Consider the following 21,891-nt stretch of genomic DNA (forward strand, 5'->3'; position numbering starts at 1 on the left):
ATCGGAGAGTTTTCTGCAGGTACCCCCCCCTCCTCGAGCCAACAGTCAAACTTCGAGTCAACGCTCGAGGGAAGCTTCTCGATTGTTCCCGGTCAGCTCCCGCGCCAGTCCGCATTCATTGGTGAGTCAAACTCCTCTACGGAATTTTTCGACACCAACAGTGAGAGTGTTGAGAGAATGACAAACTGAAGGGAAGAGCTGAACAAGTGAGAGAGGCTTCCACAATCCCATGGTTTTTGGTGGGATTGTGGTAGAAGGTGTTTTGGAGATTTTGGGACTCCATAGTCTCATTTAAAAGAGTCCATGTTGTTGCCAAACATGGGTCAAGTCTTGTTTTATTATATAAGACAATCCAATCCTATCCAATCCCACAAAACAAACATCCCCGCCCATAACACATTCAAAGTGTAAAACTATGTCAAATACTTTCTTTGCAACATTTCTCATGTCATAATCTCATTAAAGACGAAGCATGACTTTTAGAAAATAGTACTCCACTTGACGGAACAGAAGAATCTCAAACATATTATTTTTAACAATTTTCTAAAATAAAAAAACTACAAGTAAATCATACAAAAATATTCATTCGAGATTTTTTAGGTCCATCACTTAGACAAGCATTGAAACATCACCGCAAACTCATATACAATTCTCACTACAAAACAATGCATGCATGCTTATTTAAACACAAATCCCATATAAACCTTCAACATCTGGTATGAGATGTGAATCATGTGATGTTAGTCTACTTTATATATCGTATTGAATGGTTAAAAACAATCACATATTTACGAAGATAATAGAATTTTCAGTGCTTCAACATAAACTGGAAATTACAGAGAGAGAGAGAGAGAGAGCATATATGGGAAAAGATTCAGAGACTCTTGTGCATGCTTACCCTACCATTTTAGACTGATCAACAACCTTGAAATTGTCAGAATACATAGAACAACAATCACCACGGCCTTAAGTAAAAGAACTACAAAGAATTAGTTTACAGGAGTGTAATTGTATTCTCTTCCTTTTAAGATCATCTATATAAGAACCTAACTACATAATGTACCATATATTCAGTAATCTACAGTACTTTGTGCATGTCATGATTTCTAGATCTGTACCTAGCTACTACATAAACAAAGCTGATAAAACTGACCCAAAATATTTGCATGTGTTGATTTCTTACTCAACTACTTACCTGGATTCATCAATCTCATTGATTCCGAACTAGTTGATGATGGAAGCTTCCGAAGGGATTGCATGATCCAATTAACAGCAAATACCATGTGGATGTGATTAGGGTTACAAAATTAGATCAATGCGATCCCTTTGGAAGCCTCCACGTACACTAATTAGTGAAGAAGCATAGTAAGTTTAAGTACGTACATACTTTGATCATCAAAACCCCTCTCAAGCCAGAAACACGTACAGGTTCCTATCGATCGATAGATCTCGGTGATGAACTGATGATTCAAAAAGCAAATTCCAATTTTTGAGAGATGAAAATATAATTATATGCACTGGTTCAGGGTAGGTTCTTGAATTATATAGCAAAAGAGAAGGTTGGCTGCTTTTGGCTTCTTTAATTTGTTCATGCATTTGGTGTGATTGAGGAAGTTAGCTTTGCATATATATACATATATAAATACACATGAGTCATGAAAGATATGCTTCTTTCTCGATCAAGTAGTTAATGTAAAGCTAGCTATTTGCTTTCTATATATCTCCCTCATGACTCATGCATTTTCATTTATTCTCTAATTAATTTGTTATTATATATAACTGATCTGATATATAATAAAATTGTACTCAACTAGCTAATTAATTAGCACACGAGCTAATCAGAATCCATGAAAATTAGGCCATTTTAAGCATTTCCCCGGCCTTTTTATATGTACGTGGTGGATAATTTGGGAGTAACAATGAATTCACATGGCCTACGACATTAAATCCTCTGAAGTGTTCAATCTCAAATCCTGGTATGTAAGTCGTATGAGGGACCAAACATCAAATAATAGTATGGGGCACTTGCACTTGCACTTGCATATGGTATGTTATGAGATAGGCAGGTAAGTGTTGTAATCAAACAGCAATCCTTGCTACCAAGAAACTCAGAATTATTCCCTATCAGATAGTGACACATTCCTTCCCTCCCCTAGCACCCTTGTTCACCCAAACTCTCATTCAATGCTAATCCCTAGCTAGCTAGCCTTCTAATTATATTTGTTACATGTATGAAATTCCATGGTCGTTGAAGTTAAGAACACAATGTGCACAACAGAAAGAACCCTAGCGTCATCATAATATATGTAATTATTGGCCCAAAGCTGACAACCACAGAAACTAATCCACTTCAAGCATGGGCTTCCCTGGCCATGTCCATAGATACTTTCGTTCAGCAGAAAACGAACCCATAACACCCGAGGGTACCAGACTTCCGATTAATTTATCCGGGCCAGGCCCATAACAGCCTTGGGCCCATTGTATGCTGGTCACAATAACCCGGCCCGGGTTAGTTCGGTTAGGGCTCTGCAAACTCCCACCGTTTATTTCCCGCGTCTCTCTAACTGAAGCTTCAAACAAGAAGAAGATGATGACGGTGACCAACAGCGGCATCCAATACGCCGTTCAGATCATCACCAAACACTTCGGCAACCTCGTCGCTGTAACTCTCTCTCTCTAATTTCACTCTTCAATTCTCTTCGCTCTTAAATTTTCCATCTTTACGATTTTGCAGAAAGTTTGCGAAACCCTTCTGAAATCCGGACCGTTAAACCTGGGCGCTCTGATCCGATCGACGGCGCTCACTCCCCAGCAAGTCAAGAACTCTCTCCTGATTCTGGTCCAGCACAATTGCGTCCAGCCCTTTACCCAAGAGTCCAGTAATTCCACTGCTCATCTCAATTTTTTTGGGATTATTTCAATCTGTTTTGCAAAACCCTAGATTGGATTGGTTCAATTTGAGTAAAGCTAATTGCTTTTTGTGGATTTGTGGTTATGCAGAGGCTGGGCTTAAAGTTCAGTACATTGCGGTGTACGATAACATACTCCATCGACTTAGGTTTGCGAAATTTCTGGCGGTTGTGGCCCAGGAGCTTGATGATGATGTTAGTTCATTTTTTTTTTTTTGTGTATTGGTTTTTGTTGTTTTTGGGGGGTGGATTTTTTGTTTGGTGAAATTTAGGGGTTGGATTTCGATTGGTGTTTTATGTACATTTGGTTTGTTTTGTTAGTGCAAACAACTTCTTGCTGGTTTACTTGAGCATGGTAGACTTACACAGCAACAATTAATGGACAGAGCCAATCAGAAATCCAAATCAAATAGCAGTCAAGGTATTGCTTTAATGTTTGATCTATTTGGTATTGGAAAATGATGAGTTCAATAGTGTTCTTTTGTGGCAAGGAAAAGAGAATTTAATGGGATGTTGTGATTAAATGTACTTTTTTGTGTGCTCTCCATGCCTATACATGCTATTTTCTATTGGGGATATTAAGTACTCTTTCTGGGTTTTCTTTCTGCAGTTCAGAATGCTGCTCAAGATAACTTTGTTAGACTTGTGACTGCTCGTTTTGTTGAACGCTGCCCGGCCCCTGAACCACTTCTTGAAGAAGCACCTGAACAAGAAGGTCCGAAGAAGCCACGCTCTAAATCTGCTAAGGTAATGCAACTAGATATTTTGTGTCAAATATAATATATTATGTTTTGGGTAGGCCTCTTTGATGTGGGGTGTTGAATAATTAAAACTTCTATTACATCTGTTGACGGAGATTGAGTTGTATCAGCAATCTTTTCTCATAAGCTTCTAAAGAGCCTATTACTTCTGTCACCAAAAGATTCGATATGTCTTTCGAATGTTCGATGGCAGTTACTATTGGATCATATTTTTCAGTAAGGCTAATGAGTATTTTTTTCAACTACTCTAGTCTCACTAATATTTTCACCATAGGCTCTTAATTGATTTACAATTTCCTTAAGTCTGGAATAATAATCTTTAACGATCTCAGAATCTTTCATTTTCAAGTTTTGAGTTGTATCAGTGTTTGAATAGTGTGATTTCAGGTTTCAGGTTCCTGTCAATTATTAGTTAATCTTCACATGATTATTTATGTAGTGACATCAATTAACATAATGACTAGTTGACTCATTTGTTAATGCTTTTGTGTTTGGACTTAATGTCTATATCAGATAACTCATACAGTCCCTTATATTAAAAATACTCCAATCAAACAATAGATGTGTTAGAATTAATACTGACAGGGATAAACAGATGGAAGAACATATTTGTTGTGTCAAAATCAGGTTATTCCTTTTCGGATAATCTGATCAACTATTATTCGTCTAAGTCATACTTTTCAAGTCCGTGTGAAGTAACAATGAACCCTGACTTGATATTTTATGTCAGAGTCATTTCGTGTTTGAACAACTCTCCTAGTTGAACCTGTGTGAACATTTTAAGTTTGTTGGTTAAAACTCTGCATCCTTATAGATCAACATTTCAATCAACTCTTACAGATGGCACAAGTATCAGAGACCATAGAACAACGTGTTCTAGCAGCAGCAAGGCCTATGGAAGCAATAAGATTTTTAATTACGACAGATCCAGAAACTGATGATCCATCGCAAAAAAGTGAGAATAATTCCTCTAGTATGAGTGTTGGGGAGAAGGTTGGTACATGGATTATTGTTTGCAGTATGCAATTTCTTGTAGTCTAGTTATGTTCTAATATGCAGTTTTCTGATTTATAGCGCAAGTTTGATGATTTGGATATTGGTGAAGAACATGGGTCCAATGATAAGGAAGTGGTTCTTTGGCGTGCTAATTTTGAGCAGTTCATTCGTTGTCTAAGGCATAAGGTTGGTTTTCTGTCTGATTTTCCATTTTATTTATAATTATCAATTCATGTTAATGAGGGAAAATTGTTTGTTAGACAATGTGTTGAGAATGTTTAGGCATGATTTAATCTAAAATACCTTTGCTTACATGCTTTTGTATGCTCTGTGTATGACTTTCTAGTAGCAGAGACTGTCAAATTCATATTTTCATGCATTTGATCAAACTACGTGTATGGTAGTACGTGGTTTATTGAAATGAACCTTGGAATCGAATGCGCTTGCCTTTCGAATGCCCATTCGTTCTTTGGTTGACCGTAACTAAAAAGGTAACATAAAGGTGGACAATCATACGGAGTGTCTGAACATTACCTAAGTTCTTTCTCTTTCACTGTAGTGGATAATGGGTTCTCTTACTCTACCATTTTTAATTAAATTAGATGAATTCTCTTAGACTGCATTCCTTGCTTTTCAGGTATGCTGCTCCCGTAAGTGAATGTATTCTCTCTTCTCAAATCAAAGAACTAAACAAAAAATTGAATCTACTTTGATATTTGATTGTTGGGTTTAGGCTTGTGTTGAGAATGTTAGAGCACGACATGATGATCGAGCTGCAGTTGTGTTAAGAGCTGTGCTGAAGGCAACTAGAATGCAGGAGACCAAAGTGAAAACAGATTATTCAGGTGAGCTGGAAGTTTGGATTAATATATGCTGAGTCGGTCATACACAGTTGACTACCTATGCTTGAGTCTAGGACTCTAGGATATAAATTTTTTTATTAATCTGGTTATCCAGCAACTAAGTGACTAATTTTTTTAACTATAATATTTGTTGAGTAGTTTTCCCATTCGTATTTGATAGATATATTTTCATTCAGCATAGATGGTTGTCTCTTTCAAGTAGTCGAACTGGAGTTATTATGATGTTTAGTGGTCTGTGTCTTGTATTGTTATAAAGTTATAACAATACAAGATACTTATAAGTCAAAAGTTGTTGCTTTTTAAGTATCCGTTTTTGCACAGATCATCATTTTGATTTAACTGTTCTGTGTGTTTCCACTTCCAATTCAAACATCTAAGCTGTCTCCACCGTTTGTATGTTTACCAATCTATATGCCACCACTGAGCTGGTTTGTCTTATGTTTTTTTTTTTTTTTTTTTTTGAGAAGTTGTTGGATAGTTGCTTGGATCAAGTACCTAGTTCTATGATTTCAAGCGCTATTTGGGTTAGATATTTGTTTTTTTAAAAAAATTTTGGGTTGTGTTTTTTATGTTTTTTTTTTAATATTTAAAATGAAAGTGGAATTGCAGTAGTGTGAAAATAAAGTGAAATCATGGAACTTTTGTACCTGACTTCGTCATTCCACTTTACTAATTGTTGTGTTGATAATATTTGTAGTTCCTTTAAAGATGGATGCCATTTATACTGAGGTAATAGATAGTGCAGCCGGCCGTAGTTTGACCAAGGGTTCTGTCAAAGCTTCCCTCCGCTTGTTGTGCGGTGCACCTCCTGTAAGAGGAGGATATGAGGGTGAGGGTGAGGGTGAGGGGGAGGATGAGGATGTGCCATATAGCGTTGGTACAGTGTCCTTTTTCTCATTCAATTTCGTATAGTAAAGAATTTGACCATCCTTTATCTTTCTTATGGATGGTTTGTATTGAGTTGCTAGTGACAAAATGTCTCCCTTATTTTTTGCCATTACAGACTTGAAGAAAATTATAGAACTGCTTCAGAATGATGAGGTTTGTCGGGTTTTTGTTATTTTCAAATATATGTTATCTATCATTAGGTCACCAAGATAGATGTCTAAGTATATTTTCTATACTGCAGGCGGAGTCGATTGTGATGAAAAGATATGGAAATGATGCTTATAGAATATTTAGGTTACTGACAGGCCAGTCAAACGCTGGTCGGTTTTTTGAGACAGATAAGGTAATTACATTGTTATGGTGCCACTCTTCGCAATCCATTAAGTTTTCTACATTCGGTAGAGCTGCTGTTAATTTGTTGCTCTCATTGTTTAGGATAATGTAGTACTGTGAGGAACTAATAGGAGACCTAACCATATCTTCAACACTAGTCTTGTATGACATAAGTTGCTATTGCATAATACATAGTTATCTAGCTCTGTGTGCTACTACTGGCAATCCAGAAAGTTTTAAGATATGGGTAACAACTTGTTAGTATTCTGCTCTTTGTTGAGTGTACTGTATTACTGTAAGAAACTAAAAGGACACCTGAGTTTCCTGGCTATATATTGTACATGAGTGTTATATGACTTGATATGACATACTCTAGTAGTATCTTTGGTAATTCATTTACTTGGTTCTTTATAGATATCAGTAGATGCCCTTGTTGACAAAAAGGAAACACCTAAGATTCTCTATAAGCTCTGGAAGGATGACTACGTTCATATGGAGGTACAGCATTTATCTTCTTCTTTTCTTTATGCACATGGCACTTTATTTAGTTTTCTGCTGTCATGTTTTCGACTTTGTTTATCAATTACACAATCACAGACTTTGTTGACTTATCCTGTGTAAAGTCATATTGAGTATCATTATGAGCTTTATTTTCTGTGTGACAATATTTCATCTACCTGCAGAAATTATCATTGACAACAGCTAAACAGTCACAAGTCATGGTGTGGAAAGTGCACAAGTCCATTGTTTGGGAACATGTTTCAGATGAGATGTACCATGCGGCGTACAATTTGGTTAAGCGATATGATCATGAGAGGGAAGAGAATAAGGAGGTTTGTCGGTGCCTTTTCCTTAGAAAATTCTTATTGGCCTATATTTTTTGTTGCTCAGTACCAAATTCCTTTCGGGACACACATGGTTGTTTTATCACTTTCTTATCTAGTAGAATTTCCTGTCAATTCTGTTCCTGCACCAAAAGCAATAGGGCACGTATTTTCTCTTGTTCAGTTCTTGCCAGATCCCTTGTGGGGTGCAAATGACAATTCTACTTGCTTTTCTCACATTGTCATTTCTGTTTCTGCAATGAAAAAAGTGCTACCTTGTTTATATGATATCAGGACCTGTCTAGAGTCTATACATTCTTCTTCATTATCCTTCAAGCTTCAACCTAACAGTACCTTGTTGCAGCTTTTTACATGTTCTAATAATTTATTTTGGCAACTCTTTGCAGGTTACAAATACCCCGAAGGAGAAACGCGTCGGTGAATTAGAGAAAAAAGCCAACCGGTTTCTAGGTGTCAGGAAAATCATGGCATTATCCCTCGTGAAGCTTGATGATGCTCTCATGCTCTTCCATGACTTCTGATTCAGGAATTATGACCGCAATATTATTGCCACTTCTTCATGTAAACAGAGGGCATATTAATTTCCTTATTGACAAGATCGTTTCGCAATCAATATATTAATCTCATTTGTTTTCTCAACCGAGCAAAGGGCTCTATCACCTCTATGATACTCTTTTAGTTTTATGGACTATATTCAATATTCTTGACATGGATAAAATTTCATAAATGGGAGGGGTAAGTTGCCGTCATTATTGACATACTTAACCATCATTTCAAATTTGCAGGACCAGAGTCAAGACCTTCTTTGATTCTTGCATAAGAATCTGAACATCAATTTCAAAATGTAATTTTATGCCTAAAATAAAATTAAAATAGATATTATTGTTGGGACATTTTGTCGACAAAAATCACCCAGTAGCTCGGTAAGGCATGCAATTCTTGTTGCTGACAAATTCTCATCGCTCAAATTCACTCAAATAACAGACACATCTGCCGACAAAGATCAACCAATAACAATAGTGACACACACCTTGTTGACGATCAATTTTTAGCCCAATTCATCAATAATAATAAAAACACCTTGTTGGTGACATACTTATCGGCACAAGATATTTTTGAGAAAATAAAAAAGAATGTCGAAGAAATTAAAAGAGGAGCTCAAGTAAAATGTATATATGGCATAAAATTGCTGCAAGCTAAAAGAGAAAAAGGCAGCGAGCCAAGCTAGGAGTGTCAAAACTGCACTAGCTTTGTCCCGAAAACTCTGTAAGACAACCAATGCTATTTGAGATGAAACGAAATTACAGTCAGACTTATCTCAGCAGATTGGATCCTTGTGACAAAAAGCTATACATGGTTTTTACTGTCAGATTTCATTTGCACTGGCAAACTGTTGGGTTATTCTACCTTGCTACATAGATGGTCTCCCTTGTCCAGAAGAACCATCTGTTGAAAGCATAGAAGCATCTCCTGATCTAATGTGGCTGCTTCGATATGCCTCCTTTGTTACACCATAATAGACTGGTTTACTGCCGGAAAATGTGATGAAGTTCCAACCAAAAACCGAACCACCCACAATGTAGCTTCCCGGTAGCTGGCTGCTGACAAATGATTTCTTATCTGGGATGTAATGAGTCCATTTTGCACTAGGCAGTTGTTTTTCAACAGAGCATCTAGGTTGAACCTGCTGTGTTGCTAATCCATCTTTGTTTTCTTTTGCAGGCAGCCTGGTATGGGACGAATGCTGTTGATGTTCTGATGCAAACTTCTTCTGTGTTCCAGTATCCATGGTCATTTGTTTGTTTAGAGCTATGAGAAGCTTCACCTCTGCAAGTTGCATGTAAAATGTATTATATTAGACATGCTTTGTACACAAAACTTGCAAAGCTTTCAGTTGACTTACCGTATAAATAGAAAAACCAAGCAATCAATCAATCCTGCTTTTTCATGCTAAATAATGTCAAAGAAATTGTGCAACTAAAAGTTAGTTACAAGTGGATTTTCTGATAAAGAGACATTATCCAGAGTAAACCCATGAAAAACGTTGACTAGAAGGTGAGTCCAAGCATGGATCATAGGCGAAATTGAAGAACCAAGTAAATCTTTAACTGTGAATGCCATTCTTTCATATTCATCCAAGTACATGGGATGTAATTATCATAAAAAAAGAACTCACGTTTTTGAATCTCATCAGCTGCTTTACAGTTCCGAAAATCAGGTGTTTGAAGAACCTGCATATAAATATTGATCTTTTAAACAGTCGATAATTCAAAAGTAGACAGAGAATTCAAAAACCAGAAATGGCAAAGATATTGTAAAAACTGATCATATAAATCTTCGCAGGCAGTTATCAGAAATTCCACAATGCATCAAAGAATCCATCAACCAAGAGATCAAAATATTTCCCTAAGCAAAGATTTCTATTTGCTACATATTGTGATGCCAATACTCTCTCTTCAAACTCTATCATGCGTATATTCCAAATAGGTACTCTTCTTTACACCGTAAATCAAATAAGCATCAATGCCTAGCCATTAATTTCTCAAGCAAGTATCCTGCTCCTAAAACCAACCAGGTTATGCAGCAGCCTCTAGTTTTCCCAGCATACAATCACCAGTCACCCGTAAACCACTATTTACAATCTAAAAACATCCACCACAACTGAACTCTGGATATGCAATTGTAGTAAAGTGATTATTTGGGCCCTAGAACAAGTTTTGATTATTTGCAAAAAATGATAGGCAAGAAGTATAGAGGTGTACTAGTGCTATAAAATGGTCCAACTCAAACCCAACTAGGCCTGGTCTACATGTGCCTATTCAAACCACAATAAGAACACAAAACTCGTGCACTATAACAAACGTATGTGGTGCATGCTTATGTTTTAGCATTGTCTTCTTCCTCTGATTAATAATACTAAAACACAGACCAACCCAGTGGAATTGTTACCTCAATAAAATGAGGACGGAGTTGTTGAAGGAGAGCGCGGATTTTGAAGTAGGGGGAGTCTTTCTCCATGTTGGTGTTGGAAAGCTTTCGCTTCTTGACGTCGGTCTGCTTCTGGGTCTGGTTTTGGCGAGGAAGACAAGTGGGTTTTTGGGGTGGGCTTGCTCCATGTGGAGGTGGCGTTGTTGTTGTTGTCATGTGTGGTTCTCTGCTCTCAACACGTTTTGATTTTGGGTCTTCCATGGTGTGATTGACACTTCTGTAGAAAAAGCCTGCCGCTTTGTGTTCAAACTTAATTTTATGCCGTCTATTTTTCTTTTCTTTATAAACCCTAACGAATTTAGAGCAACTATAATAACGGACGGTTGGATAGCATCAATTGTATTTTTTGATTATTTTGATGAAAAGTTGATTACAAATATCAAGAGTTGAGATCGCACTTAAGTGTTGGATGACTTACACTGTCATTGTATAGATTCAAAAGTATATATAAATTCTTAAACTGAGAGATTAAAGCTTCCCACTTAACTGTGTCCAAACTTTATTAAAAAAAAAATTCTATCTGTCGAGCACCATTTGATCCTAAGTTTGATTCAGAATAAACTTGAAATTCTATAAACACCAATATTAATTTTTTATTTTTTGGGGTTATAAAAAAAATCCCAAAAAAAAAAAAACATTCTCAAGTTGTTTCAAGCCCATCATTTGGTCTAGTTGCAACACCTACAATTTTCTAGTTGGGTGGTTGGGCCTCTCTTGGGCCAATGATAATATTACTCTTTTGGTTGTAGGTGTGGCCTTTTTTAGCAAGGCCTTTGGGCTTGGCTTTTTTTTTAAAAAGGGGTCTTTGGGCTTGGAGAAATTCTACTTATTCCATCACATTTGCTATATATTCATTTTTAATGATTTACAAACATCTTAAAATCCAATTTACTTGACATTTCAATTTTCTTTGTTTAGAGTCAGGGTCGGGGCCTCATTGGCTCCATCAGTGTGTCAGCATGAACTTTCAGTGTGAAGTAGTGGGATACCCACGGTCCCATAACTCATTGTAATCGTTTCATTATTTAATGAAGTTCTTCTTTTGATCAAAACATTTACTAGTGGTGTCCCAACGATATTTTGGTGGGCTTCCGATTCCGATGAGTTGTCTCTTTGCCGACCGTGGGTATATGGGGTTGGGACGAAAGTGGGTGAGGTTTATAAATAAGGGTGAAATGGGAAGTTTCGTGAAAAAAAAAAAGTAATAATGAGTTGCACATGTGTAAAACAAGAAAAAAGTTGAAATATAACCAGTACCGCGCTTTAAATGGTTATACCAAGCAAATTAACCTAGACTTAAGGGGAAGATTTGAGGACAACAAAAATGTAATTTACTGTTCTTTTTTCTTGCTCAAGATCATACATATGGTGCAAGTGAATATCAGATCTTAATCATATCAGTTCATTCATCCAATGGGGTTGATCTACTGCAATGCGAAAGTCAGTATCGATAATATTATGTAGATCCAATTTTTGTGGATCAGAAAGCTGATGAGTCATGAATTCATGATAGTGTGTGATCGAGATTATCATTAATGTCTTTGGAATGTTTTTCATGTGAGAAAGTGACAGAACAAATTTTTTGACTTCATAATGATCGAACCAATAGTTAGGTAGTGTAGCAGCTGCCAAAGCTATATGACCTAATGGTTAGTGTTCTTATTCTACATATACTCAGCTTCATTCTCTTTATGTTGCAGAGAGAGATATAATTATAATGGAGCACATGGCCATGGCAGTGATATTCTTCTTCTTCATCATTCTCTACTTGTTATGCAGGCTGTCCCTTTCTTGTTGGGTTTTTCCTTTCCTAACTCACCGGATGCTCAAGAAAAATGGTTTGAGTGGCCCATCTCCAAGTTTTCCATTAGGAAACCTCAGTGAGATGAAGAAGAAGACTAACACTGGAAGCTCTTCTTGCACTAATAGTATATCCCAGGACATATACTCAACTCTATTCCCTCACTTTGCTCGGTGGAGGAATTCCCACGGTACGCAATATGATCGATCACCAGTCTAGTTTTTTGACTAAAACTTTATCAATTTTTAAGTTGTGATTCGGGCAATGCAGGCAAGGTGTTCGTATACTGGTTAGGAACCGAGCCATTTTTGTACATAGCAGATCCTGTTTTAGTGAAAAAACTATCAACTGAGGTCTCTGCAAAGAACTGGGGCAAACCTACTGTGTTCAAACGCGACAGAGCTCCCATGTTTGGCAATGGCCTCGTTATGTCTGAAGGTGATGAATGGGCTCTTCACCGCCAAGTTATCACTCCTGCGTTTAACCCTACCAACTTGAAGGTACGTTTCAAGTTGTAAAAATCGACCCCTCATAATAGCTCATTAGCTCAGTGGGTGATCTATCAAGTCTAACTAACAACCAACCATAAATCTTTAAGGATATAATTTGCATGTATGAATACGTTATAATGTCTAATAATGACGTATCCGCCGCTGAAGTTGTTACTTTATATTATTTATATTGATATATCACATCTATTGCTTAGGGTTTAAGATTTACTAATAGGTTTGAACGTCAATAAACTTCTAAAGCTAAACCCTATATCCATACTAGAACATCTTTTGGATAACCCGCCCTAAATTTTTATTTTGTTAGATTTATCTGATATACTTTCTTTCTTCCCCCCTCTAACGTTTTAAAATTGACTTTAGCGAGTAGTTCTATATATATATATATCAAATAAGCTCACTTATATTAATCCTATGTCTAATCTATAGGCAATGGTGAGTTTGATGGTGGAGACTACCAGAACAATGCTAGACACCTGGACTACCCAGCTCCGAAATTCCGGCACTCGAGAAATTGATGTAGAGAAATCAATCAGAGAAACAGCAGGGGAGATCATCGCCAAGGCCAGCTTCAGCATTAGTTACCAAAGTGATCACCATGTGTTTGAAAAATTTAGGGCCCTGCAAATCAGCCTCTTCCAAACAAAACGCCTTTTGGGAGTTCCATTTGGGAAATTCTTGTACCTCAAGCAGGCCCTCGAGGCCAGCAGACTTGGAAAAGAAATTAACCAACTGTTCTCATCGATCATAGCTGCACGAAAGAAAGCCATTAGGTCAGGATCGTCTACTATGCAGCACGACTTGCTTGGGTTATTGCTTAACCAGAGTGATCAACAAGGCAGCTTCAGAAAGGCTTTGACAACACAGCAGTTGGTGGATGAGTGCAAGACATTTTTCTTTTCAGGTCATGAGACATCGGCATTGTCTATCATATGGACGATGCTACTTCTGGCCACGAATCCGGAGTGGCAAAATGAACTGAGGGAAGAGATTAGGGAGGTGGTAGGAGATAAAGAACTTCATTTCAACATGCTTGCTGGACTAAAGAAGGTAAGGAATTATGAGGTCTCATTCGGTACATTAATGTATCAAACTATCAATACGTACCAACTTCATATAGTGGTAGATCGGTCGATCATTGATCTACCATTCCATATAACTAATAGTCTACTATTTTCAACGCATTACAATAATTGTTTGATGGTTTGTTGTTTTTGAATTTTGTCTCCATAATTGATACAGATGGGATGGGTCATGAATGAGGTGTTCCGATTATATCCTTCAGGACCAAATGCACAGAGGCAAGCTAAAGATGACATTCGAGTGAGTGAAGACCTAACAATCCCTAGAGGAACCAATTTGTGGATTGACATTGTGGGCATGCACCATGACTCAGAGCTATGGGGTGAGGATGTGCATGAGTTCAAGCCAGAGAGGTTTAAGGATGATATTAATGGTGGGTGCAAGCACAAAATGGGTTTCTTACCTTTTGGGTTTGGAGGAAGGATGTGCATTGGTAGAAACTTGAGCTTTTTGGAGTATAAGATTGTGTTAGGGTTCTGTCTAGGTTTTCTTTTACTATTTCTCCTACATATTGTCACTGTCCTTCAACTTTACTCACTATGAGGCCATCTTATGGTCTGCCTCTAGTATTCCAGCCCTTGGACTGAAGATTGTGCATTTGTGCCTACCTTTAGAGTTCGTAAAATCCCAATCTTAAGTTGTTTCAAGGCCCACAATTTGTAAGTGAAGTGTTTTCTAGTTGCGCGGGTTGGGCCTGTCTCTTGAGCCTATGTTGTTCCTTCTGTAGGTGCGGCCTTTTTGTCCAATGGAATGGGAGTTTTTTTTTATACGAAAAAGACTATCAATTAAATCTGGAAGCCCCTCGAGCACCCACAGTTTACAATGTCAAAGAGTAGACCCCTAGAGGCCTCGGATGGAACCCCATTGGTCCAAGTAGATCCTATTACAACATTGTGCCCTAAATTCGCAATGGCATCAGCCACAAAATTAGTTTTCTCCAAATATGTGTTTAAAGCTGATAGAATGAAAGCAAGTAGCAATAGCATGGACGTCTTGAATAATTTTTAGCAATCTCCAAGATGGTTGCAGACGCTTATTAATTGCATCGATTACCATTTTAGAGTCTCCTTCTACTTCAATTGTTGTGTAATGGGAGTTGATCTACTACAATGCGAAAGTTAGTTTCAACAATAATATATACGATATATCCAATTCTTGTTGATCACAAAGCTCATGAGTCATGAATCATGATAAGCGTGGGAAGAACAGAAGTCCAACCAAATTAAATTCCAAGAATTGGATAGTTGAACTAAGATCAAGATCATAAATAAAAGTAATGAGGCAAAACCCATATGTTTTTCTTGTTGTAATTGTAGATAATTAATTTATACGTGACTGTTAGTTGATGCTTTCCTTAGTTAAAGCCACGCTCGTTGTTTGTTGCGTTTTAACACTACTTTTGCTATATATGATGATCGACTTGATCTCAATCACTTTTGTCTGCAAAACGTGTCTGAAATTAATTAAGTAATCCAGATACACAGGAAGCTGGTTCAGAAGCACATAAACAATAAACCAAGGTAATGGAGGCTTTAATTTAATTTAACCTCTTTGCGTGGTTGGAATGTTGGATCATATATAACAATAGAACAAAAGATGACACCATTATTTAATCTCTTAGGCATGATTTTCTAATGTGAGAAAGTGACTATTTAACAAGTAATTCTCTGACTTCAAATTAACTATATATTAGTTTAATGTACCAAGTTATCTAGCTACTGCAAATATAGGAGCAGCTGCCAAAGCTACATGCTAGCTAGTGATTAATTTCTTTTATAAATACTCAGCTTCATTCTCGATCTTCTTAGTTAATTGTTTTGGAAGACACAATCTTGGAGAGATAGATATAATTATAATGGAGCACATTGCCATGGCATTGATATTCTTCTTCATTCTCTACTTGTTATGCGGGTTGTTACTTTCTTGTTGGGTTTTTCCTTTCCTAACTCACAGGAGGCTCAATAAAAATGGGTTGAGTGGTCCATCTCCAAGTTTTCCATTAGGAAATCTCAGTGAGATGATGAAGAAGAACCCTAATCAAAGATCTTCTTCGAATGGTAACATTTCCCATGTTATACACTCAACTCTATTCCCCTATTTTTTTTTACTGGAACTTTTTTCGGTTTTAATTGTGATTCCGGAAATGCAGGAAAGGTGTTCGTATATTGGTTAGGGACAGAGCCATTTTTGTATATATAAAGCAGATCCGGTTTTACTGAAAAAAGTGTCGATGGAGGTCACTGCAAAGAATTGGGGGAAACCTACTGTGTTCAAACGAACGTGATAGGGCTCCCATGTTTGGTAATGGTCTTGTCATGTCTGAAGGTGATGAATGGGCTCTTCACCGCCATGATAATCACTCCTGCGTTTAACCCTACTAACTTGAAGGTACCCTCTCTGCCTCTCTCACCCTCCTTAATTTCCAATAATTGAGTTGAATGAGTGGAACTCGATAAGGTTATAGACATCGTAGTGTAATGGTAGGGTATCTGACAATTAAGCTCAGTTATATATAAAACAAGCTCAATTATATAACTCTAATGTACGTCCAATCTATAGGCAATGGCGAGCTTGCTGGTGGAGACTACCACAATAATGCTAGACAAGTGGACTAACCAGCTCATGAATTCCAGCACTCAAGAAATTGATGTCGAGAAATCGATCACTGAAACAGCAGGGGAGATCATCACCAAGGCCAGCTTCGGCATTAGTTACCGAAGTGACAGCCGAGTGTTTGGAAAATTCAGGGCCCTGCAAATCAGCCTCTTCCAAACAAAGCGCCTTCTGGGAGTTCCATTTGGGGAATTCTTGTACCCCAAGCAAGCCCTCGAGGCCAGAAGACTTGGAAAAGAAATTATCCAACTGTTCTCACCGATCATAGCTTCACGAAAGAATTTGATTGGGTCAGTATCGTCTCCTGCGCAGCACGACCTGCTCGGATTATTACTTAATGAGAGTGATCAACAAGGCAGCTTCAGAAAGGCTTTGACGACACAGTAGCTCGTGGATGAATGCAAGGCGTTTTTCTTTGCAGGGCATGAGACAACAGCATTGTCGATCACGTGGACGATGCTACTTCTGGCCATGAATCCGGAGTGGCCGAATGAATTGAGGGAAGAGATTAGAGAGGTTGTGGGAGATCAAGAAATTGATGTCGATATGCTTGCTGGACTAAAGAAGGTTAAAAAAAAATATGAGTTCTCATTATATATATCAACTTCGCATAATGATAGATTGGTTGATCATTGATTTACATAGAAGTAAGTCTACTATTTTTAGGAAAGTTCTATAGTACATACCAGTATGTCATACTCACATTTATAAATGTGACAACAAATTTATTGTTATTGTGGTAACTGGAGTCCTATTTTGTGTAATCTTAGTCCTATTAATGATAATTACACCACCTACGACCTTGTTACAAATTTTTGAACAAATTTGTTGTCAATATTGTAATTTTGGTTTAACTACATGTAAGTAGTGTAAACGAATGTCGTAACTTTGTTCTCAATATTGTAATTTTGATTCATATAAATTGTAATTTTTGTTCAAATAGATGTAAAATCAGTGTATGATAAACATCACAGTAGCATAGCTTGTCTCCTATTTTTAACGCATCACATAAGATAGCTTCATGATTTGTTGTTTTTGACATAATTTGTGATATTTATACAGATGGGATGGGTGATGAATGAGATTTTCCGATTATACCCTTCAGCACCAAATGCACAAAGACAAGCTAAAGATGACATTCAAGTCAGTAAAGACCTGACAATCCCTAGTGGAACAAACATGTGGATTGATATTGTGGCCATGCACCATGATCCAGTTCTATGGGGTGAGGACGTGCATGAGTTTAAGTCAGAGAGGTTCAAAGATGACATACATGGTGGGTGCAAGCACAAGATGGGTTTCTTGCCTTTTGGGTTTGGAGGAATTGTATTGGTAGAAACTTGAGCTTCTTGGAGTATAAGATTGTGCTAACCCTGATTCTGTCTAGGTTTTCTTTTACTATTTCTCCTACCTATTGTCACTCTCCTTCTACTTTGCTCTCTATGAGGCCATCTTATGGCCTGCCTCTGGTACTCCAGCCCTTGGACCGCAGATGATCAAGTGACTACCAATAAAGACTGTGCCAACTTTTTTTCAGTTTTTTGTTTTTTGTTTTTTGTTTTTTGTTTTTTGTTTTTTGTTTTTTGTTTTTTGTTTTTTGTTTTTTGTTTTTTGTTTTTTGTTTTTATAAGCATATATAACAACGCGAGTTTAGATAACGTAGAAAGCTGGATATGCTATGAAAGTGAAAAACTGAAAACTGGTACTGATAGAAAAGATCGTTGCCAAACCTACTCTTAGAAATTCCAATTAAAAAAAAAAGATTGAACATTAATCTTTTAACACAAGAAAGATCGATAACCACATGCTTAAGACTTTTAACTACGAAATAGCATCCCAAATATCAAACTAGCTGCAGCACATAATTTCCATTAATTTCATGATGTACAACTTCGGAGCCTATCTAGCTCAGAATTATTGAATCTGTTACACAAATAAAATATGTACGTTGCTTCTCAGGTATGATAATAATTAAGTACATAAGCATATTAGAAATTAAGTAGTTCTAAAGCTGATGTTACTGACCACAAGAGACCTATAGAATACAGTTCAGGCCAAAAGGTCGATCGATATCTCTGTAGTGTTGAGAATGTGTATAAATATAACTCTCACATTAGAAAAATATAACTTTACTTATGGGTTTAGAAGGGTTTGAGCCACTCCATCCATTGCCAATTGGTTTTGGATGTGAACCCCAGATTACTTTATCATGGTATCAGAGCGGGTTACCTATATGTTTGGTTTCAGCGATGGCCACACGTGCTCACCATCACCCAATATAACTTGTCCACGTGTATGGCTTGAGAAATCGCCATATGTGCGGGGGCGTGTTGAGAATACACAAATATAACTCTCACATTGGAAAAATATAACTTTGTTTATGGGTTTATAAGGGTTTGAGACGCTCCATCCATTGCCAATTGGTTTTGGATGTGAACCTCAAATTACTTTATCATATAGATGATGTCCAGATGATGTCCTTGATGGAGTCTCCCTCTGTATTTAGCATCTCTCCAATCATAGTCAGTAATCGATATAATTTTGCATTTTTGCGAAAACTTCTCATCGGTTATAGGACGGCGCGGTGAGTTGCATGCTTTCCACTCGTTCAAACATTTGATCTTATATACTCAAGCACCCTCAACATACCGAGCCCTCGATCACGTTGAACTTTTTGCATACATAATATTGTATAATAAACGTGTAAAATATTGTGGGCGTGGGTTTTATATACAATTCATACACATGGAAATAATGTTTTTCATGAGCAAATATATATATGTATGGGTCCAAAAGTCCATCTAGGAATTAATGTCGTGCTATAAATTATACACCCCCACTGCAAACAAGCACAAAAGAACTCCATAGTTGTTTTTGTTTACTTTTCCTAGCCTTCTGAAGGTAATGTACTCTAAGGGATGTCATTGAAAAAAAAAAAAAGGATATTATGCCCTAATTCCGAGGTCCCTTTCTTTGCCAAAAAAATAAAATAAAAAATTCCGAGGTCCCTTTATAAAATTATTAACATCCAATTGTAGGACGCCGATCTCAAAAATTTCTTCAAAATATTAATTTTCAAGATCATGATTTTTACCTAATATTGTAAGTTATAGCACATGGTTTTTGGTCAAAATCTCATACTCTTAATTTCTCTCCAAAATTTTTGCATAAGTAAATAATAATTTTTAAGTAATTCTAGAACTGACGAACCTTAAAAATCTTAACCCGATTTTTTAAAACAATTTTCCAAAGTTGTATAGCCGGAAAAACATTAGAAAAAATTAAGTCGAGATTTTTTAAGGTCCATCACTTGGAGTAGCTATTAAAAGTCATGTTTTATGAATGTTGAGATTACGATATAGGGTTTAACATATTTCAACATAACTATGAGTGCTTTCAATTCTTTAAAATTATCTCTAACTATGAGTGCTTTCAATTCTTTAAAATTATCTCTTAGATTAACTTGATCGCACTCTTTGATAATTCTAATTAGAATCGCATATTAAAAAGATAACTTTTTGATTCTTATCCCTTTTATTTCACGTTGTCATTTCTCAACCTAGAGGCGTGGGCCACTCACTAAAGAAAAAGCATTATAATGACTGATTGGGTACTTGAAACCTATTGGGTGTTGCTCGATTCGATTCTAAACACAAACCGGGATTTTTGGGTTGTTCTTAGATTCCTGTCCTTCAAAATAAGAATTAACAAACTTGATCCAAACTCAACAACACTGTACTTAAAGAGCACTGGGCATGATAAAATGCAACTAGTATTTCTCGATATGTTTAATTAATCAAACAACATTTTCAATTTTTAAACAGTATTGATAACTATTGGTGCATGCATGATATTCAACGACTTTTATCATTCTTCCCCGTGAAAAAGTGCAGGTAAATTCGGACACGGCTTCTCTACCACTGAAAGTATAGGTGAAAAAAAAAAAACTAAGATCAACGTTTGCAATGACTAATGCATGTCTCTGGTGCATCTCGACTCCAATACGACAACTACTCGATTTCCAATTTGACGAAGGCAGCCCTAAAGCCTATATTTTCTGTTAAAGTAGTTTTTAAATTTCTATTGCCTTTGCCTTTTGCTCAGCACTTGATCGTTTGTAGACTTCTAGCTTGGCTATTGCTCGTCCGGAAAGAACACATAACGCCTGATTAATTTCTGACGCAACGCTTCGTAAGATACACGAATACAATTAAACTGAATCTCTTAATCCTGGTTAGGTAATTTCTGACGCAACGATTCGTAAGATACACAAATACAATTAAACTGAATCTCTTAATTTAGGTAATTTCTGACGCAACGATTCGTAAGATACACGAATACAATTAAACTGAATCTGTTAATCTTGGTTAGGTAATTCTCTTCATTCGAAAAACTAGGGTTAATTCTCACAACAATAAAAGGGTCTCTATACCTGGTTGATCGCAAAGAATACAATTTTTTTTTTTTTTGATAAGTCAGAGAATACAAAGTCAGTCATCAAGTCTTAGTGCAATTTTACCATTTGGTATTGATCATCAGAGATAAAAGAATTTGTAAATTTTTTAGATAGAGAAGTGAATTTCACACTCCATGTTTTCTTTTTTGATTAAGTATCTTAATATCACATTTTTACAATTCACACTACAAAATGACAAAACTTAGGATACTAAAAAAGTAAACATGGAGTACTGTGGATTGACTCAAAGCTAGTGATTGATGCCGTCAATGGAGCCATCAAACCCCCGGAGACTCATCAAGATTATGCATGATATCAGAACCCTTGCTACATTTTTCTCTGATATCACTTTTAAACATATTTTTAGGGAAAAAAACTTTGTTGCATATGTCATTGCTAACTTAGGGCACAATCTTAATGTTAGTGCTTTATAGACTAATATGGTTCCTAGAGAAACCTCGAATGCCTTGCTGTTTGACACTATAAATTGTGGTTGCCTTGGGAGCTTTCAGATTTAATTAAGGGTGCGGCTAATACCACCCTACTATTTTCTTTGTTCACCCTACATTTGATTTTTAACATCAAAATTTCAAATATTACCCTTGAATAAAAAAATAATTACAAGTAAATAAACAAGACAATATAAACCTAGTACAGATCGTATACCAATCCATATTTGCAGCATTGCACAAATATCCTGGTCTCTTTCTTTCTCTCTCTCTATCCACTTTTTCTTCTAATATTGTTAGTCGGTTCATCATAGAGCACATGCACGCAATTTGTTGACTTGGGTTGGAGTTAATCAAGATGCACAAAAGGCCTGATGAAAAACAAAATCAAAGTGAA

The 21,891-nt window shown here is 36.7% G+C and overlaps 2 protein-coding genes and 2 pseudogenes across 3 annotated transcripts; 3 read left to right on the top strand and 1 right to left on the bottom strand.

Annotated features, from left to right (window-relative positions):
* Positions 1-2,508: 2,508 nt before the first annotated feature.
* LOC133715167 (uncharacterized) lies at positions 2,509-8,234 on the top strand. 2 transcript variants are annotated; one of them, XM_062141555.1, is made up of 14 exons: positions 2,509-2,662; positions 2,735-2,879; positions 3,001-3,104; positions 3,231-3,330; positions 3,520-3,656; positions 4,511-4,663; positions 4,745-4,852; positions 5,400-5,511; positions 6,227-6,406; positions 6,533-6,570; positions 6,659-6,760; positions 7,165-7,248; positions 7,434-7,583; positions 7,982-8,234. In XM_062141555.1, exons 1-14 carry the CDS (start codon positions 2,588-2,590, stop codon positions 8,114-8,116), a joined length of 1,623 nt encoding a protein of 540 aa, XP_061997539.1. In that variant the 5' UTR covers positions 2,509-2,587; the 3' UTR covers positions 8,117-8,234. The 2 variants fall into 2 exon arrangements, with proteins under 2 accessions (XP_061997539.1, XP_061997540.1); XM_062141556.1 differs by having other exon boundaries at positions 6,227-6,358.
* A 520-nt stretch (positions 8,235-8,754) lies between these two features.
* On the bottom strand, positions 8,755-10,807 carry LOC133718869 (uncharacterized). The gene is made up of 3 exons (XM_062145748.1): positions 10,545-10,807; positions 9,772-9,826; positions 8,755-9,422 (listed from the first exon to the last, which is right to left on the bottom strand). The coding sequence occupies exons 1-3, from the start codon at positions 10,782-10,784 to the stop codon at positions 9,007-9,009; spliced, it is 711 nt and encodes a 236-aa protein (XP_062001732.1). The 5' UTR covers positions 10,785-10,807; the 3' UTR covers positions 8,755-9,006.
* Positions 10,808-12,236: 1,429 nt separating this feature from the next.
* Positions 12,237-14,827, top strand: LOC133718142 (cytokinin hydroxylase-like; annotated as a pseudogene).
* A 58-nt stretch (positions 14,828-14,885) lies between these two features.
* On the top strand, positions 14,886-18,085 carry LOC133716980 (cytokinin hydroxylase-like; annotated as a pseudogene).
* Positions 18,086-21,891: the final 3,806 nt, after the last annotated feature.

This window comes from Rosa rugosa, chromosome 6, assembly GCF_958449725.1.
Source record: "Rosa rugosa chromosome 6, drRosRugo1.1, whole genome shotgun sequence".
Classification (NCBI taxonomy): Eukaryota; Viridiplantae; Streptophyta; class Magnoliopsida; order Rosales; family Rosaceae; genus Rosa; species Rosa rugosa.

What these genes read in the sequence shown, in the direction of transcription:
- LOC133715167 (XM_062141555.1), top strand. Translation starts at nt 2,588, where the DNA reads ATGATGACGGTGACCAACAGCGGCATCCAATACGCCGTTCAGATCATC. An exon ending in TTCGTTGTCTAAGGCATAAG is followed by an intron (nt 4,853 to 5,399) that starts GTTGGTTTTCTG and finishes TGTTGGGTTTAG; the next exon opens with GCTTGTGTTGAGAATGTTAG. An exon ending in AACTGCTTCAGAATGATGAG is followed by an intron (nt 6,571 to 6,658) that starts GTTTGTCGGGTT and finishes TCTATACTGCAG; the next exon opens with GCGGAGTCGATTGTGATGAA.
- LOC133718869 (XM_062145748.1), bottom strand. Translation starts at nt 10,784, where the DNA reads ATGGAAGACCCAAAATCAAAACGTGTTGAGAGCAGAGAACCACACATG. An exon ending in TCCGTCCTCATTTTATTGAG is followed by an intron (nt 9,827 to 10,544) that starts GTAACAATTCCA and finishes ATTTATATGCAG; the next exon opens with GTTCTTCAAACACCTGATTT. An exon ending in AGCTGATGAGATTCAAAAAC is followed by an intron (nt 9,423 to 9,771) that starts GTGAGTTCTTTT and finishes TGCAACTTGCAG; the next exon opens with AGGTGAAGCTTCTCATAGCT.